Consider the following 13,413-nt stretch of genomic DNA (forward strand, 5'->3'; position numbering starts at 1 on the left):
CAGGGATGGATTGGAGCTATGAGGGAGGGGGGAAGACTGGTGGCAGGGAAACTGGTGGCAGAGTAAGAGACTCTGGCAGTGCTGCAGAAAAAAAATGATGAAGACTTGAATTAAGGCCTAACTACTTACCAGTCTCCCAGTCACTTCAGACTCAGCATGTCCCAAACTGAACTCATTATCTTTCCCCCCAGTCCCCCTCAATTATGTTCTTCCTGGGATTCTTGTCCTTGTTAATAGCATTTAGTCACCCAATTTAGGAACCTAGGAATCATTCTGATGATGCCTGTCCATTTCTTACCTTTCTCAGCTAGTGAGTCACCATGTCCTTACATACCACCTCTTTCTTCTCCATTTCCTCTGCAATCTAAGTTATGAGTTAACATTAAAATAACCAGTATCCAATCCCAGAAACCTATAACGCAACCATCTTTCAAACAGGTGGCAGGAGGTGGTTTCATAATTCGCAGAGAAATATGACCAAGAGACATATTCTATTCAGTGATTGGTAAATAATACTGGCTCCTCAGTTAAAAATATAAGGGCACTTCCCTGAGACACATCCTTCAAGCTACCGTTCAGCAGTATCAAGTCGTGCATGGTGATAAGTTTGGCTAGTATGTTCTTTGGTTCATGCATCTGTCCCCAGAGAGCGTTCTTTGGGGAAGTAGTCCTTCCAGACCGATTATTTCTGGGCAGAGCCCGGACAAGTCTCTACTGATACTAGCATGCACAGCTCCTGAAATGATACAGTTGGCTGCTGAGAGCAGACTAGAGCATTCACAAGAGATTAAACCTCTAAGCAGGCTACAACAAGCTTTTTGGCAAGAGGAACACAATGTTCCTATTGCAGAGTTGACCTAAATTCAGGAAAGAGCTTATTGATGTAGGCACGCTTAAATCTGCAGCCAGCTGGGTCATCATTGGGTAGGGGAGGAAGGGGTTTCTTCCTTCACCAATTTTACGGAGTCAGCCTGAGCAGCTCTTTAAGAGCCCAACACTGAGGCTAGTTCCAATGGTGTTCTGAATTTGTGTAATGAGGCTCTGCTTAGCCACAACTTCTGCCCGGATCTGTTCCCAGAACTAATCAACACAAAGAAACAACTGCGTGTCAGACAAGATCTGACCTGGATCCCTCTGAAATTTTGTCCACAGGATACTAGTACTGCTGGAGTGGAACAGTGAAGTCCTTTTGTCTTGTAAGAGAAGTCCTAGAAAAGTGGAAAGTAGTATGGGGAGCAGATTGAGGCCACAGGAAATGGGACACATTTCCTGAACACAGAGCAGAAACTGGTTGGTGTTAGACGCCATCTTCCACTCCCACAGCTGCCAAAGAGCTCTAGTTCACAAATCTGAATGGATCCTGCCTGCTCAAACCACTTCATCAGCTCCCTTTCATCCATACATAAAACCCAAAACCTCTGCATAACACACAGGCCATTTATGATCAGACCCATCTCTTTTCAGCCTCCTTTCCCATAGCTTTCCAGCCCTACTTGATAACTGAGCCATGCTGAACCTACTTCAGGTCCCAGAGCAAGTCCTGCCCAGATCTGAAGGGGTGCATCTGCATACCCTCCTGCCTCTGTGAGAAACTCCTCCTTGTCTGCAGAGCGCATTTCTGTCCCTCTGAGCCTCAGCCCAGCTCTGACCTCCTCTGTGAAACCTCTCTCTGCTCTTCCTGGCATCCCCCCACACCACATGCTCTATGCACCTTTCTGCACTAAAGCAATCATCCCACCATCTAGACCCACTGTAGATCTGGTGGGTTTATTATCTCACTGGATCGTGAGCTCCTCAAGGGCAGGGATGAAGTATGGTCCCTCACCATAACCCACTCTACATAAGCACAAGGCTTATCTTCTGGAAGGTGCTCAAATGTTGGCTGAAGTAGTGAATGAACTCCATTTGCATTTTATCTCTGGCTGTGTATAAACCAAAGAAAATCACACTTGTCTTCTCAGAAGAGGGAACATATTCAAATACCAAGAACTGCAGTTCCTGGTAAGACCTTTGAGAAAATGACGTTACCAACAGCAGCAACTGGAAACTCAGCAGAATGCTTAAGTGCTAAAAACAGAGTGAAATGGGCCAAGACTTGAACAGTCACGGTTTAGGGGGCCTGAAGGCGTAGAGATGGGGGAGATTCCTGACTGTCTAAAGTTTAAGAATCACACACACAAAAATAAAATAAAGTTTAAGAATCACAAACAACTTCTTTCGTAAGAATTACATATATTTACATTGTGGATCTGATATACATTTTCACAGGAGTTGCTGCTCAAATCCAAAGACTACCCAATCTGGAAACCTCCCCCAACTGTTAAAGCCAGCACTTCAGATAGGAGATAAGCTGTTTCCAGCTGGAGTGGCTTTGGAAAGTCTGATCTAAAATGAAGTAATCTTGTTCTCGTCACTGTCCTCCTCCCCAGCCTTCCTTCTGGGACCACCCCCATCCTGTGACTCCCAAAGGAGGCTGCACTCTCTAGTTATCCATGAGGCTCCCTGGGTGCTTGGGGCTATGGGGAGGGCTCTTCAGCTTGGGGGTAGACAGGTGCTCCAACTCATAGCGTCCACTCTCAGAGGGCTTGTGTGTGAGTATCTTCTTTATTCCCTCCTTCTGGTTCCTCTTGTGCTCAATAATCTGCTGGAGCTGGTACCCAGCATATTCTGGCTTGGCAGTCAGAGGGCCAGCTGGCACAGCTACGCCAAGAACATCTGACACCATGTAGGGGCGCAGCCAGCCCACCAGAGGAGTGCTTCCAGGGCTATAGTGGGTCTGCTTGTGGTAGAAGAGAAGCCCATCTACCTACAAGAAAGAAAACCAGGGATCAGAATGACTTCTGGGGCCACATGTTTGTAGGAGACCTATATGCACTGGGGTAGCTCTTGTGGTCCAGCTCTTTTTTTCTGGGTCACTGCCAGAAGAAAAAGAGTCTTCGTTTCTCACACATGAATTTCTCTAAATGAAGAAATGGCCTAGAAAACTAAATTTTAGAAAATAAAAACATAAAAAGTACTTTCCCGTTTACAGGGTGCTTTCCTACCTACTATTTCACCCTCTTACCCACAATGGAAGTGTCTGGGAGATGGGGCTGCTCAGACTCAGGGAGTTCTGGAGCCTCCCTCAAACACACAGTGAGTATGAAGCAGAAATTCAGCTTGAACCCAGGTCTTCTCTCCTCAAATCCCATGCACTTTCCACCACCCGGAGGTCTCTGTAGTGGGGGATGTGCTCCACACAGGGAACAAAGCAGGGGAACTGGACAAGGCCCTCCAAGATGCTGGACTGCTGAGTGCAGAGGAAACAGCCTGTCAAGAAGCCCTGCTCCCCAGCCATTGCTGGCTGCCTAAACCTCCCCCTAAATTGTCTGTAAGCTATGTTCTGGGAAACTCAGTTTTTCTCAACGGGAAGACCTCCCACAGTCCCATATTTTATTTTCTGTGATTCAGTGACTCATCTCTAAAAAGCATTTATTGTCACTGGGGCATAAGGGTTATAAACAAAGATGGTGTTCTTACCACCTTCTTAACAGACTCCCAGAAATGAAGGCAACTCAGCCTTTGCCATTTCATCATTTGGGAAGCTGTGATCCTTTTAGCAAAATTATATCCAGTTCAAGCAAATACTTGCAGGTGACCAGGCAGAATTTTAAAGGGTATCATGGGCAAAGGAAGTCTGCTTGTAGGGTAACTGCAGGTTCTGAGGATGACAAAAGACTGCCCAAGACTGAGGAGATTCTGGGGACGTGAGACTTTCAGCACTAAAACCAGGGAAGTCCTGGGCAACCTTGGACAAGTTGGTCACCCCACTGCCATGCCACTGCTCAGCAAGCACTGCCATCCCTGGGGACCATTTGCTCTTCGGAGGAAGGAAGGATTAGGAATTCACAGCCCTGCAGTCTGTCAGTCACAGAAGCCCCAGCTGTGGCAGTCAAACAAGGGGCCTCTTTCTCTGGCTTGTAGCAGAAAGAGGCACACAAGAAGGACCTAGGAATGGAAGCCTCACCCCTCTCTGGGCCTCAGTTTCTCCATCTGTAAAATGAGGGAGTTAGATGAGCTGTCCTTTCAAGGGCCCTTCCAGCTCTGGCATTCTGACTTATCTGGCAGGGTGGCACTGAGGCTATGAAGGGCCACGAGCACATCCTTTCCCAAGAGTCAGCTTTCAGCCCTTTTCTGATGCTTCGACACAGCAAAGTCAGAGGCTCTCTTAAGACTGTGTAACCAAGTTTCCTTGCGTCTTACAATCAGATCAGAGCAATAAAGACGATGGTTTTGTTACCTCAAAAGGGAAATCCATAGACAGCACCTTACACAGGCTCTCAGAGGTACAAGGGAAATTCTTTAGCCCCACAAATTTAAACTAAAACATAAATTAGAACAAAGAATTAGTACATGTTACAAACAATATTGGTTCCAGCAACTGAAAAGCTATATCAAATAAGAAAAGTTTTCAGTCTCATCCTCCCCTACCCACTCCCCTCTACTTATCCTCTGAATTACTAGGTCAGGAGTTCTCAACCTTGCTTTATACAGGAGAACCATCTGGGAAACTCTTAAAAATTACTCATGCCCAAGCGCCACCCCGAGATTCTGACTGAACTGCTCTGGGGTGGGATCCAGTCTTTTTTTTTTTTTTTTAAGCTCTCCAGTTGATTCATGCAGTCAGGACTGAGAACCACTGCCCTGTGCTAGGTTTAGGGATTCTGTTATTCTCCCAGCTCTAAGACAGTTGCCCCTAATGAAGGACTGGTGAAGCCCCTTTCACACCAGCAAAAGTTTTTACACTGAAGCAGTATACCAAAGTGATTAGGACTATGACAACCTCTGAGTCACATTGCCTAGGTTTGAATCCCAGCTCTGTCAATCATTTAATCTCCATATGCCTCCATTTTCCCATCTGTAAAAAGGGATAATAAAAGTATCTACTTCATAGGATTGTTATGAAGATACAATGAGATAGTACATGTAGCGCACACAGAACAGCATATCAGAGAAAGTAGCACCCATGTTCCCTTTCCTCAGTGCATGTTCTTCTAGGACCTTATTGATAACATCACTGGAAGTACTGGTCCCATTTATTGTCCTGTAACTGGTTATCCAGTTGCTTTTAAAAATGCTGTAAGCAACCCAAGCAAATGCCAGTCTACAGGGCTTAACTAATAAAATGCAATGAAAATAACTGTCCCATATTTAATCACTGAGCGAATAGCAAAGACATTTGGGTTATCATCCTGGACTGTGGGACCTTGGGGAAGGCAGTCCCCTCTCTGAGCCAATATACTCATCTATAAAAAGAGGGGACTGACTAGATGAGGTCACTCTTAGCTCAGATACAAAGGCAGAGGTTCTCAAGGTGTGGTCCATGGACCAGCAGTATCAGTTTCACTGGGGAACTTGTTAGAAATGCAAATTCTCAGGCTTTACCCCAGATCTACTGAATCAGAAATTCTGGGGGTGAGGCCCAGGAGCCTACATTTTACCAAGCCTCCAGAGGCTGCTGATGCATGCTACAGTTGGAGAATTCTAAATTGTGTTATTAATAAAAGCAGTTATTAGCATTTTATATCAACCACTATTTATTGAGTGCTCACCGTTTAAGTATTATGCTAGAAAGACTTGTATATTTATATAATTTGGTCCTTAGAACAACCCTGTAAAGTAGGTATTATTAACCCTATTAAACAGATGAAGAAATTAAGGCCAAGTAAAGATATTAACTTAACCTAGTAATTGTTAAAGCGAAAACTGGAATCTGGGTAACTGTTAAGTCCATACTTTTCCCACTATGCATGCTGCCTCAAAAAGAAAAAAAAAAAAGATAATTTCATTCATAATTATTATATTTAGATAACAGACCAATCCAAACCAATCCCCATAAAGAACTCTGCAATCCTAACACCAGGCCTTACGGGATTGAGCTTGGTTTTCTCTCCCAGTCCTTCTTCTGGTAACTTTGAATGCATCCAGTAGAATCGGAAATCAGTCTGCCAGAGAAGAGAAAGGGAAAGATTAAAAACTGCTCACCTCAAACTCTAATACGAACAAAAACACCCCATTCTAAAAAGCTACCTGATGGTCAAAAGGTACAAACTTCCAGTTATAATATAAATAAGTACTAGGGATGGAAAGTACAACACAATGACAATAGTTAACTCTGTTGTCTGGTATATACATGACAGTTGTTGAGAGTGGATCCTAAGAGTTCTCATGGCAAGGGAAAAAAAACATTTATTTTTTTCTTTTCTTTTAGTTTTGGTATCTATATGAGATGATGGGTGTTAACTAAACTTAGGTAACTATTGCAAAATATATGTAAGTTAAATCATTGTGCTATACACCTTAAATTTACACAGTGTTGCATGTCAGTTAAATTTCAATAAAACTGGGAAAAAAATAGCCACCTGATTTATGAAGACCTAAGCCCTTCTCTCACCCTCATTTCCCCCTTAAAACACTGCCATAAGGTCAGGAAGATGTTCACAAAATCTTTAAATATTTTTTCCTTAAAATCCAATAGAATTATTAATAATGCTGTAAGCAACCCAAGCAAATGCCAGTCTACAGGGCTTAACTAATAAAATGCAATGAAAATAACTGTCCCATATTTAATCACTGAGCGAATAGCAAAGACATTTGGGTTATCATCCTGGACTGTGGGACCTTGGGGAAGGCAGTCCCCTCTCTGAGCCAATATACTCATCTATAAAAAGAGGGGACTGACTAGATGAGGTCACTCTTAGCTCAGATACAAAGGCAGAGGTTCTCAAGGTGTGGTCCATGGACCAGCAGTATCAGTTTCACTGGGGAACTTGTTAGAAATGCAAATTCTCAGGCTTTACCCCAGATCTACTGAATCAGAAATTCTGGGGGTGAGGCCCAGGAGCCTACATTTTACCAAGCCTCCAGAGGCTGCTGATGCATGCTACAGTTGGAGAATTCTAAATTGTGTTATTAATAAAAGCAGTTATTAGCATTTTATATCAACCACTATTTATTGAGTGCTCACCGTTTAAGTATTATGCTAGAAAGACTTGTATATTTATATAATTTGGTCCTTAGAACAACCCTGTAAAGTAGGTATTATTAACCCTATTAAACAGGTGAAGAAATTAAGGCCAAGTAAAGATATTAACTTAACCTAGTAATTGTTAAAGCGAAAACTGGAATCTGGGTAACTGTTAAGTCCATACTTTTCCCACTATGCATGCTGCCTCAAAAAGAAAAAAAAAAAAGATAATTTCATTCATAATTATTATATTTAGATAACAGACCAATCCAAACCAATCCCCATAAAGAACTCTGCAATCCTAACACCAGGCCTTACGGGATTGAGCTTGGTTTTCTCTCCCAGTCCTTCTTCTGGTAACTTTGAATGCATCCAGTAGAATCGGAAATCAGTCTGCCAGAGAAGAGAAAGGGAAAGATTAAAAACTGCTCACCTCAAACTCTAATACGAACAAAAACACCCCATTCTAAAAAGCTACCTGATGGTCAAAAGGTACAAACTTCCAGTTATAATATAAATAAGTACTAGGGATGGAAAGTACAACACAATGACAATAGTTAACTCTGTTGTCTGGTATATACATGACAGTTGTTGAGAGTGGATCCTAAGAGTTCTCATGGCAAGGGAAAAAAAACATTTATTTTTTTCTTTTCTTTTAGTTTTGGTATCTATATGAGATGATGGGTGTTAACTAAACTTAGGTAACTATTGCAAAATATATGTAAGTTAAATCATTGTGCTATACACCTTAAATTTACACAGTGTTGCATGTCAGTTAAATTTCAATAAAACTGGGAAAAAAATAGCCACCTGATTTATGAAGACCTAAGCCCTTCTCTCACCCTCATTTCCCCCTTAAAACACTGCCATAAGGTCAGGAAGATGTTCACAAAATCTTTAAATATTTTTTCCTTAAAATCCAATAGAATTATTAATAGTAGTAATGCCAACATTTATCACTGCAGGCCTACTATGTCTCAGGCTCCATGCTAAGGACCTTACATACATAATCGTATTAATCCTCAACCATCCTCTGAGAATTGTATCATTATTATCTCCATTTTACAGGTGAGGACTCTGAGGCTCAGAGATTACATCACTCACCCAGGTGCACACAGAAATACTATGGGACCAGGACTCACCAACTCCAAGGCACATTATGTTAACCTCTGTTTTATTTTACCTGAGGATTAGAAACTACTTTATAGCTGTAACTTCACATAAACTACTTTATTCCAAATTACTATTGATCTAAATTACTGATACATATGCTTTTGTTGTTATTTAGGGATTTTTCTTTCTTTCTTTTTTTAAATTTCCAAAACCAAAAAAAAAAAAAACCCACAATCTTTTCTTTATATTGTCAAAATATAGATGGCTTTAGTTATCAAATTTGTAGGTTGTAAATGCATGTTATGAAACATCCCTCAACAGAATTAAAGGAAAATATGTTCCCGATTGAATTTTTATTTTTTAAAATTTTTAAAAATTAATTATTTTTGGCCACATTGGGTCTTCGTTGCTACCCATGCGTTTTCTCTAGTTACGGCGAGCGGGGGCTACTCTTCGCTGTGGTGCGCAGGCTTCTCATTACGGTGGCTTCTCTTGTTGCAGAGCACGGGCTCTAGGCGTGTGGGCTTCAGTAGCTGTGGCTCCCAGGCTCAGTAGTTGTGGCTCGTGGGCTCTAGAGCACAGGCTCAATAGTTGTGGTGCACGGGCTTAGCTGCTCCACAGCATGTGGGATCTTCCCGGACCAGGGCTCAAACCTGTGTCCCCTGCACTGGCAGGCAGATTCTTAACACTGCGCCACCAGGGAAGTCCCTCAATTGAATTTTTGAGTTCTGAGTTTTAGGCTTGGCTCTGCATTTGGGCAAGGTACTTAACATCTGTGGCTCTCAGCTTTCATATCTAAATGATGAGGAGTAATAACAATAGTATATACTTACTTTTTAGAGTTGTTGTAAGGGATTCAATGAGATCATGCTCACAAAGTGCTTAGCAATGCAGGTCTTGGCTATTTTGTTGTTGTTATTTTTGTTTTTTTACCTTTTGGCCACGCCGTATGGCATGTGTGAACTTAGTTCCCTGACTGGGGATTGAACCCATGCCCCCTGCATTGCAAGTGCAGAGTCTTAAACTGGACCGCCAGGGAAGTCCCTTGGCTATTATTTTTTGAATTAGATGCATGCTAGAATTCTGAAGTACCAGCACCTAGCATAATTTGGAAACCTAGCTTGGGGTAATGGCTACAGAAAGAAGCAGCCTGTGGTGATAACCTGTGATTCGGACACTTGAGCCTGCATGAGGATCGCCTGGAGGTTTATTAAAACATAAGTCCCGGGCTTCCCTGGTGGCGCAGTGGTTGCGCGTCCGCCTGCCGATGCAGGGGAACCGGGTTCGCGCCCCGCTCTGGGAGGATCCCACATGCCGCAGAGCGGCTGGGCCCGTGAGCCATGGCCGCTGAGCCTGCGCGTCCGGAGCCTGTGCTCCGCAACGGGAGAGGCCACAACAGAGGGAGGCCCGCATACCACCAAAAAAAAAAACAAAAAAAAAACATAAGTCCCATCCCCAAAGTTTCTGATTCAGTAGGTCTAAGATTGCATTACTAACAACTTTCTGAGGCCACACATTCAACATTCTGAGAACCACTATGATAAACTAATTGACAGGGAGCACAAAAAACCCACCACTTTAAAACTGGGACAACGATGGGGAGCACAGGAGCAGAGATGGACCCTGTGGGGTGACCTAGCCTCTCTCTGATGACTGCCTCTGTCACTCGAAAGAATCACCAATCTGAGAAAAATGCTGTGGGAAGGTGAAACTTGAGGGGAGAATATTGGGTGGGGGGCCTCTCCTCATTTGGAAAATCTCCTTCCAGAGCTAGCCCCTCAGAGATTCGAGGACTTATGGTCATACCAAGGAGGCCCTGACATTTTCAGGGTCAAGATGTGGTTGGTGAAGGAGTGGAGGTGACAGAAGTCTGTTGGATGGTGCTTAACATTCCACCTTCTCTTCCTTGTGCCGCCTGCACAAGGCAGCATCCCCTTCACCTGCAACCTTCCCTGCCAGCAAGCCTCCCACACTCTGGAGAGAGGGGAGGGGGCAGTTACAGCTTCTACAAAGTCCCAGCCTACCCTACACTCTGTTTCTCCTTCCTCCCCTCAAGAATTGCTATGCTTCCCTTAGTTCCTCCTACCTCTTTTTATAAATGAAGCTAATTTAAACATACCCAAAGATGCAAGGAACATTAGACAATGTTCTTGATATACCACATCCTGTACACACCAAGAAGTTGGTCACGTACTAAACACACATGCTGAGCCACTTTCCTGGGAGGAGAGGAGAAAACAGGAGAAGACATGAGGGGAGTATCAGTCCTTACCTGGCAGTCATAAAAAGGGTGTCCCCGCCAGCACATCACATCCAGAACGTAGTAGGTCTGGTTCACCTCACTGTAAATGCAGTCCAGAATGGTGTAGTCTGGAGACACAAAGTAGAAAGTCAGTACAGGGCACCCCTTCCCATCAGGGTTCCCTCCACCACAATCTGGGGAGTCCCAGCTTAGGGGATTGGGAACTGAATCCAACAATCCTCAGTGCTCACAGCAAGCACCAGCACTAAAGGATAAAGTTCTTCACAGCCTTTTCTGGCTACCTGGCACAGTCTAGGGGTGACCTGAGGTATGACAGCACAAGAAGGATCAAGGCAATGCCAAGTGTGAACTCTGAACCTTTAGAAAAACTGGGACATTTACTCACCTTAGAGGAGCTCAAGTTTGAAGGGAAGTAATCTTCCATTTTAGTTTACAATTACTTTTTGAGTTCCTATCACAGGCACTGTGTTCTGTGGGGAATATTAACTATAAGTAATCCCTGCCTTTAAGGAAGTTACAATCCAGTTAAGGAGATAAGATGATTACGGAGGAAAGAACCAAGACCTGAATTATACAGCACAAACTAAGAAAAACGAGAGTTCCAGGAAATGCTTCATGGAAGAGATGGGATATGAACGATCTTTTGGGATCAGAGGACTAAAATAACAGGGTAGAGGGGAGGTGGAAGCACATTTCAGGCTGGAGTAAAAAAAGCCAATAGAGGGCTCAGAACAGAGGACAGGAATAACCACCAGCAGAGCCTGGGCAGGCAGAGGTGAGAGAACGGTTCTGCCAGCTCTGCCAACTCCTTGCTGAATGACCCCGGGCAAACCTTCGTGACCTTAGTCTCCCGGGCTGGGCCCAGGTGGGAGGAAGAAGCTAAGATTAGGACACTGAGAAAGGAGAAAAGGGAATTTGGCAGGAAGCCCCATCAACAGCTTACTGTACATTACACTTGGCCTTCTGGGGGTCCTTTCCCCAGAAAACTGCACCTGTCATCTTGTGATGGAAGTCCATGGGAAAGGTGCATTGACTTTAATTTAAGGGTTTATTGCCCAGCAGGCCTCACAAGTTGCAACTATTCTGCTACTGAGGAGGCCTGACCTTGAGGGAGAGCCCAGTGGGCAGGATATTACCTGTGCACAGTTTCAAAGGTATGCTTTTAAAGTGGGTCTTTAAAACAACTAACTAAGCAACTAACCAAGCACTGATTATAAAAGTTAATAAACAGACAATTGTATGTAGGTACCTTTTGTTGTTGCTGAGTTTCGCCTATTGCCTCCTGGCAGAAGGGAAGAAAACCTGTTGACACAGTAGCCACTCTTGGTGTAGGCAGTGGTAGAACCCTGTGTGGACAATTACCATTCTTGTCAGGCAACAAGGTCTCCTCACCCTCTTGCTTCCACATTCTGCAGGGGTGCCATCAGCCCAAAGATGGCTCTCATCAAATCCCTCCTGCAGGAAAGCGTTTCAATCCCCATGGCAGGGACAGCTTCTGTGGCAGATAAGGAACACAGAGTGTGCAGAGAACCCCTCCCGCTACAGGCCAGGCATGCTGGTGCCGGGGGCAGGAGCAGCTACTCACCCTGGAGGCCACAATAAGGGCTCTTTTTCCAACAGGGCACACGACCACAATCCATTCCTGATCCAAATCTGAAGGGACATCAATTAACCACTCTGAGAGCATTAACTGGGAACACAAAAAATGGTGTTAAAGATCAACACGGCTGTGCTGCTCCCATGTTTACAATGACAAAGAATTCACGTCCTATATATATAATAAAATACATGTAAAAGAATGAGAACAGAAAAGGGTGACAGTGGGACCTCCACCCCACTAGCTCTTAGTAGTCAACTAGTCTCCTGCTCACTGTGAACTTCAACTTCTCACCTTCATTATCTGCATCCATACCCATTCTTACTACTTCACCTCCTGTATGGGGGGATAGGACCCTCTATCTTTCCTTACTTTGTCCACCCACCTACCATTATCACAACCATTATGTTCCAGGGGCTATACCTCAGAGATGAATCAAGTCCCTGACCTCGAGATGCTCTAAACTAGATCATTTCCCAAACTAGTGACCCAAATACTATACTAAAGGATGTTAGGAAATCTACCTTAAATTTTTTTTAAAAAAAGGGCTGTGATGAAATGAATTTGAAAAAATTTACTCTTCCATTCATCACTAGTCCCTCCCATCTGTACAAAGACTTTGGCCTATCAATTAATACTTCCCACTGAATCTCTCATCTATCCCATCTCTCCTTCCCCTTAGGCCACAAAATACTCAACGCCTAATCCTCAAAACCAAGGCACAAATGAAAACCTTTTAGCACTCTACATTTCTATTAAGATATTCCACATTCTCTCTTTTTTTAACTACTTCGTATTTCTTGCTGCTGCCTTCCCACCCACTCTGACACCCGCAGTCCAGATTTGCTACCTCACAGCCCCACTTGACCTCCTTGCAGCCAAGTACCTCTATTCCCTCACCTCCCCCTCCTTCCTCTACTCCTGGTGTAATGCTGCCAGTCACATCCTCCTCCTTGACACATGCTCCCTTGGCCCCATGACACAGTACTTTTCTGTTTTTCCTCCAAACATTCCTCCACACACTCCCCCAAAACATGTAGATAATCTTCAGGGGGCTGTTTTAGGTCCCCCTTTTCTTTTCTCTTAGATGCTGTCTCCCCGTGGGGGTGGAACTCATCTACTTCACTTGTCATTTCTAAGATGATGCCTCCTAATTCTCTCTCTCTTTTTTTTTTGGCTGCGTTGGGTCTTTGTTGCTATGTGCAGGCTTTCTCTAGTTGTGGCGAGCGAGGGCTACTCTTCATTGCGGTGCGCGGGCTTCCCATTGCAGTGGCTTCTCTTGTTGCAGAGCACAGGCTCTAGGCGCGTGGGCTTCAGTAGTTGCGGCACACGGGCTCAGTAGTTGTGGCTTGCGGGCTCTAGAGTGCAGGCTCAGTAGTTGTGGCGCATGGGCTTAGTTGCTCCACGGCATGTGGGATCTTCCTTGACCAGGGC

The 13,413-nt window shown here is 44.1% G+C and overlaps 1 protein-coding gene across 1 annotated transcript in view; it reads right to left on the reverse strand.

Annotated features, from left to right (window-relative positions):
* Positions 1-2,224: 2,224 nt before the first annotated feature.
* Positions 2,225-13,413, reverse strand: part of SNUPN (snurportin 1) — a 47,748-nt gene continuing 36,559 nt past the window's right edge. The window contains exons 6-11 of the mRNA XM_028495075.2: positions 11,968-12,072; positions 11,632-11,728; positions 10,392-10,489; positions 7,325-7,399; positions 4,280-4,360; positions 2,225-2,806 (exon numbers count right to left, since the gene is read on the reverse strand). Coding sequence (XP_028350876.1) covers positions 2,483-2,806; positions 4,280-4,360; positions 7,325-7,399; positions 10,392-10,489; positions 11,632-11,728; positions 11,968-12,072 — 780 coding nt within the window. The 3' untranslated portion in view covers positions 2,225-2,482. The remainder of the gene's footprint in view (positions 2,807-4,279; positions 4,361-7,324; positions 7,400-10,391; positions 10,490-11,631; positions 11,729-11,967; positions 12,073-13,413) is intronic.

The sequence above is a fragment of the Physeter macrocephalus genome, chromosome 11 (assembly GCF_002837175.3).
Source record: "Physeter macrocephalus isolate SW-GA chromosome 11, ASM283717v5, whole genome shotgun sequence".
NCBI lineage: Eukaryota > Metazoa > Chordata > Mammalia > Artiodactyla > Physeteridae > Physeter > Physeter macrocephalus.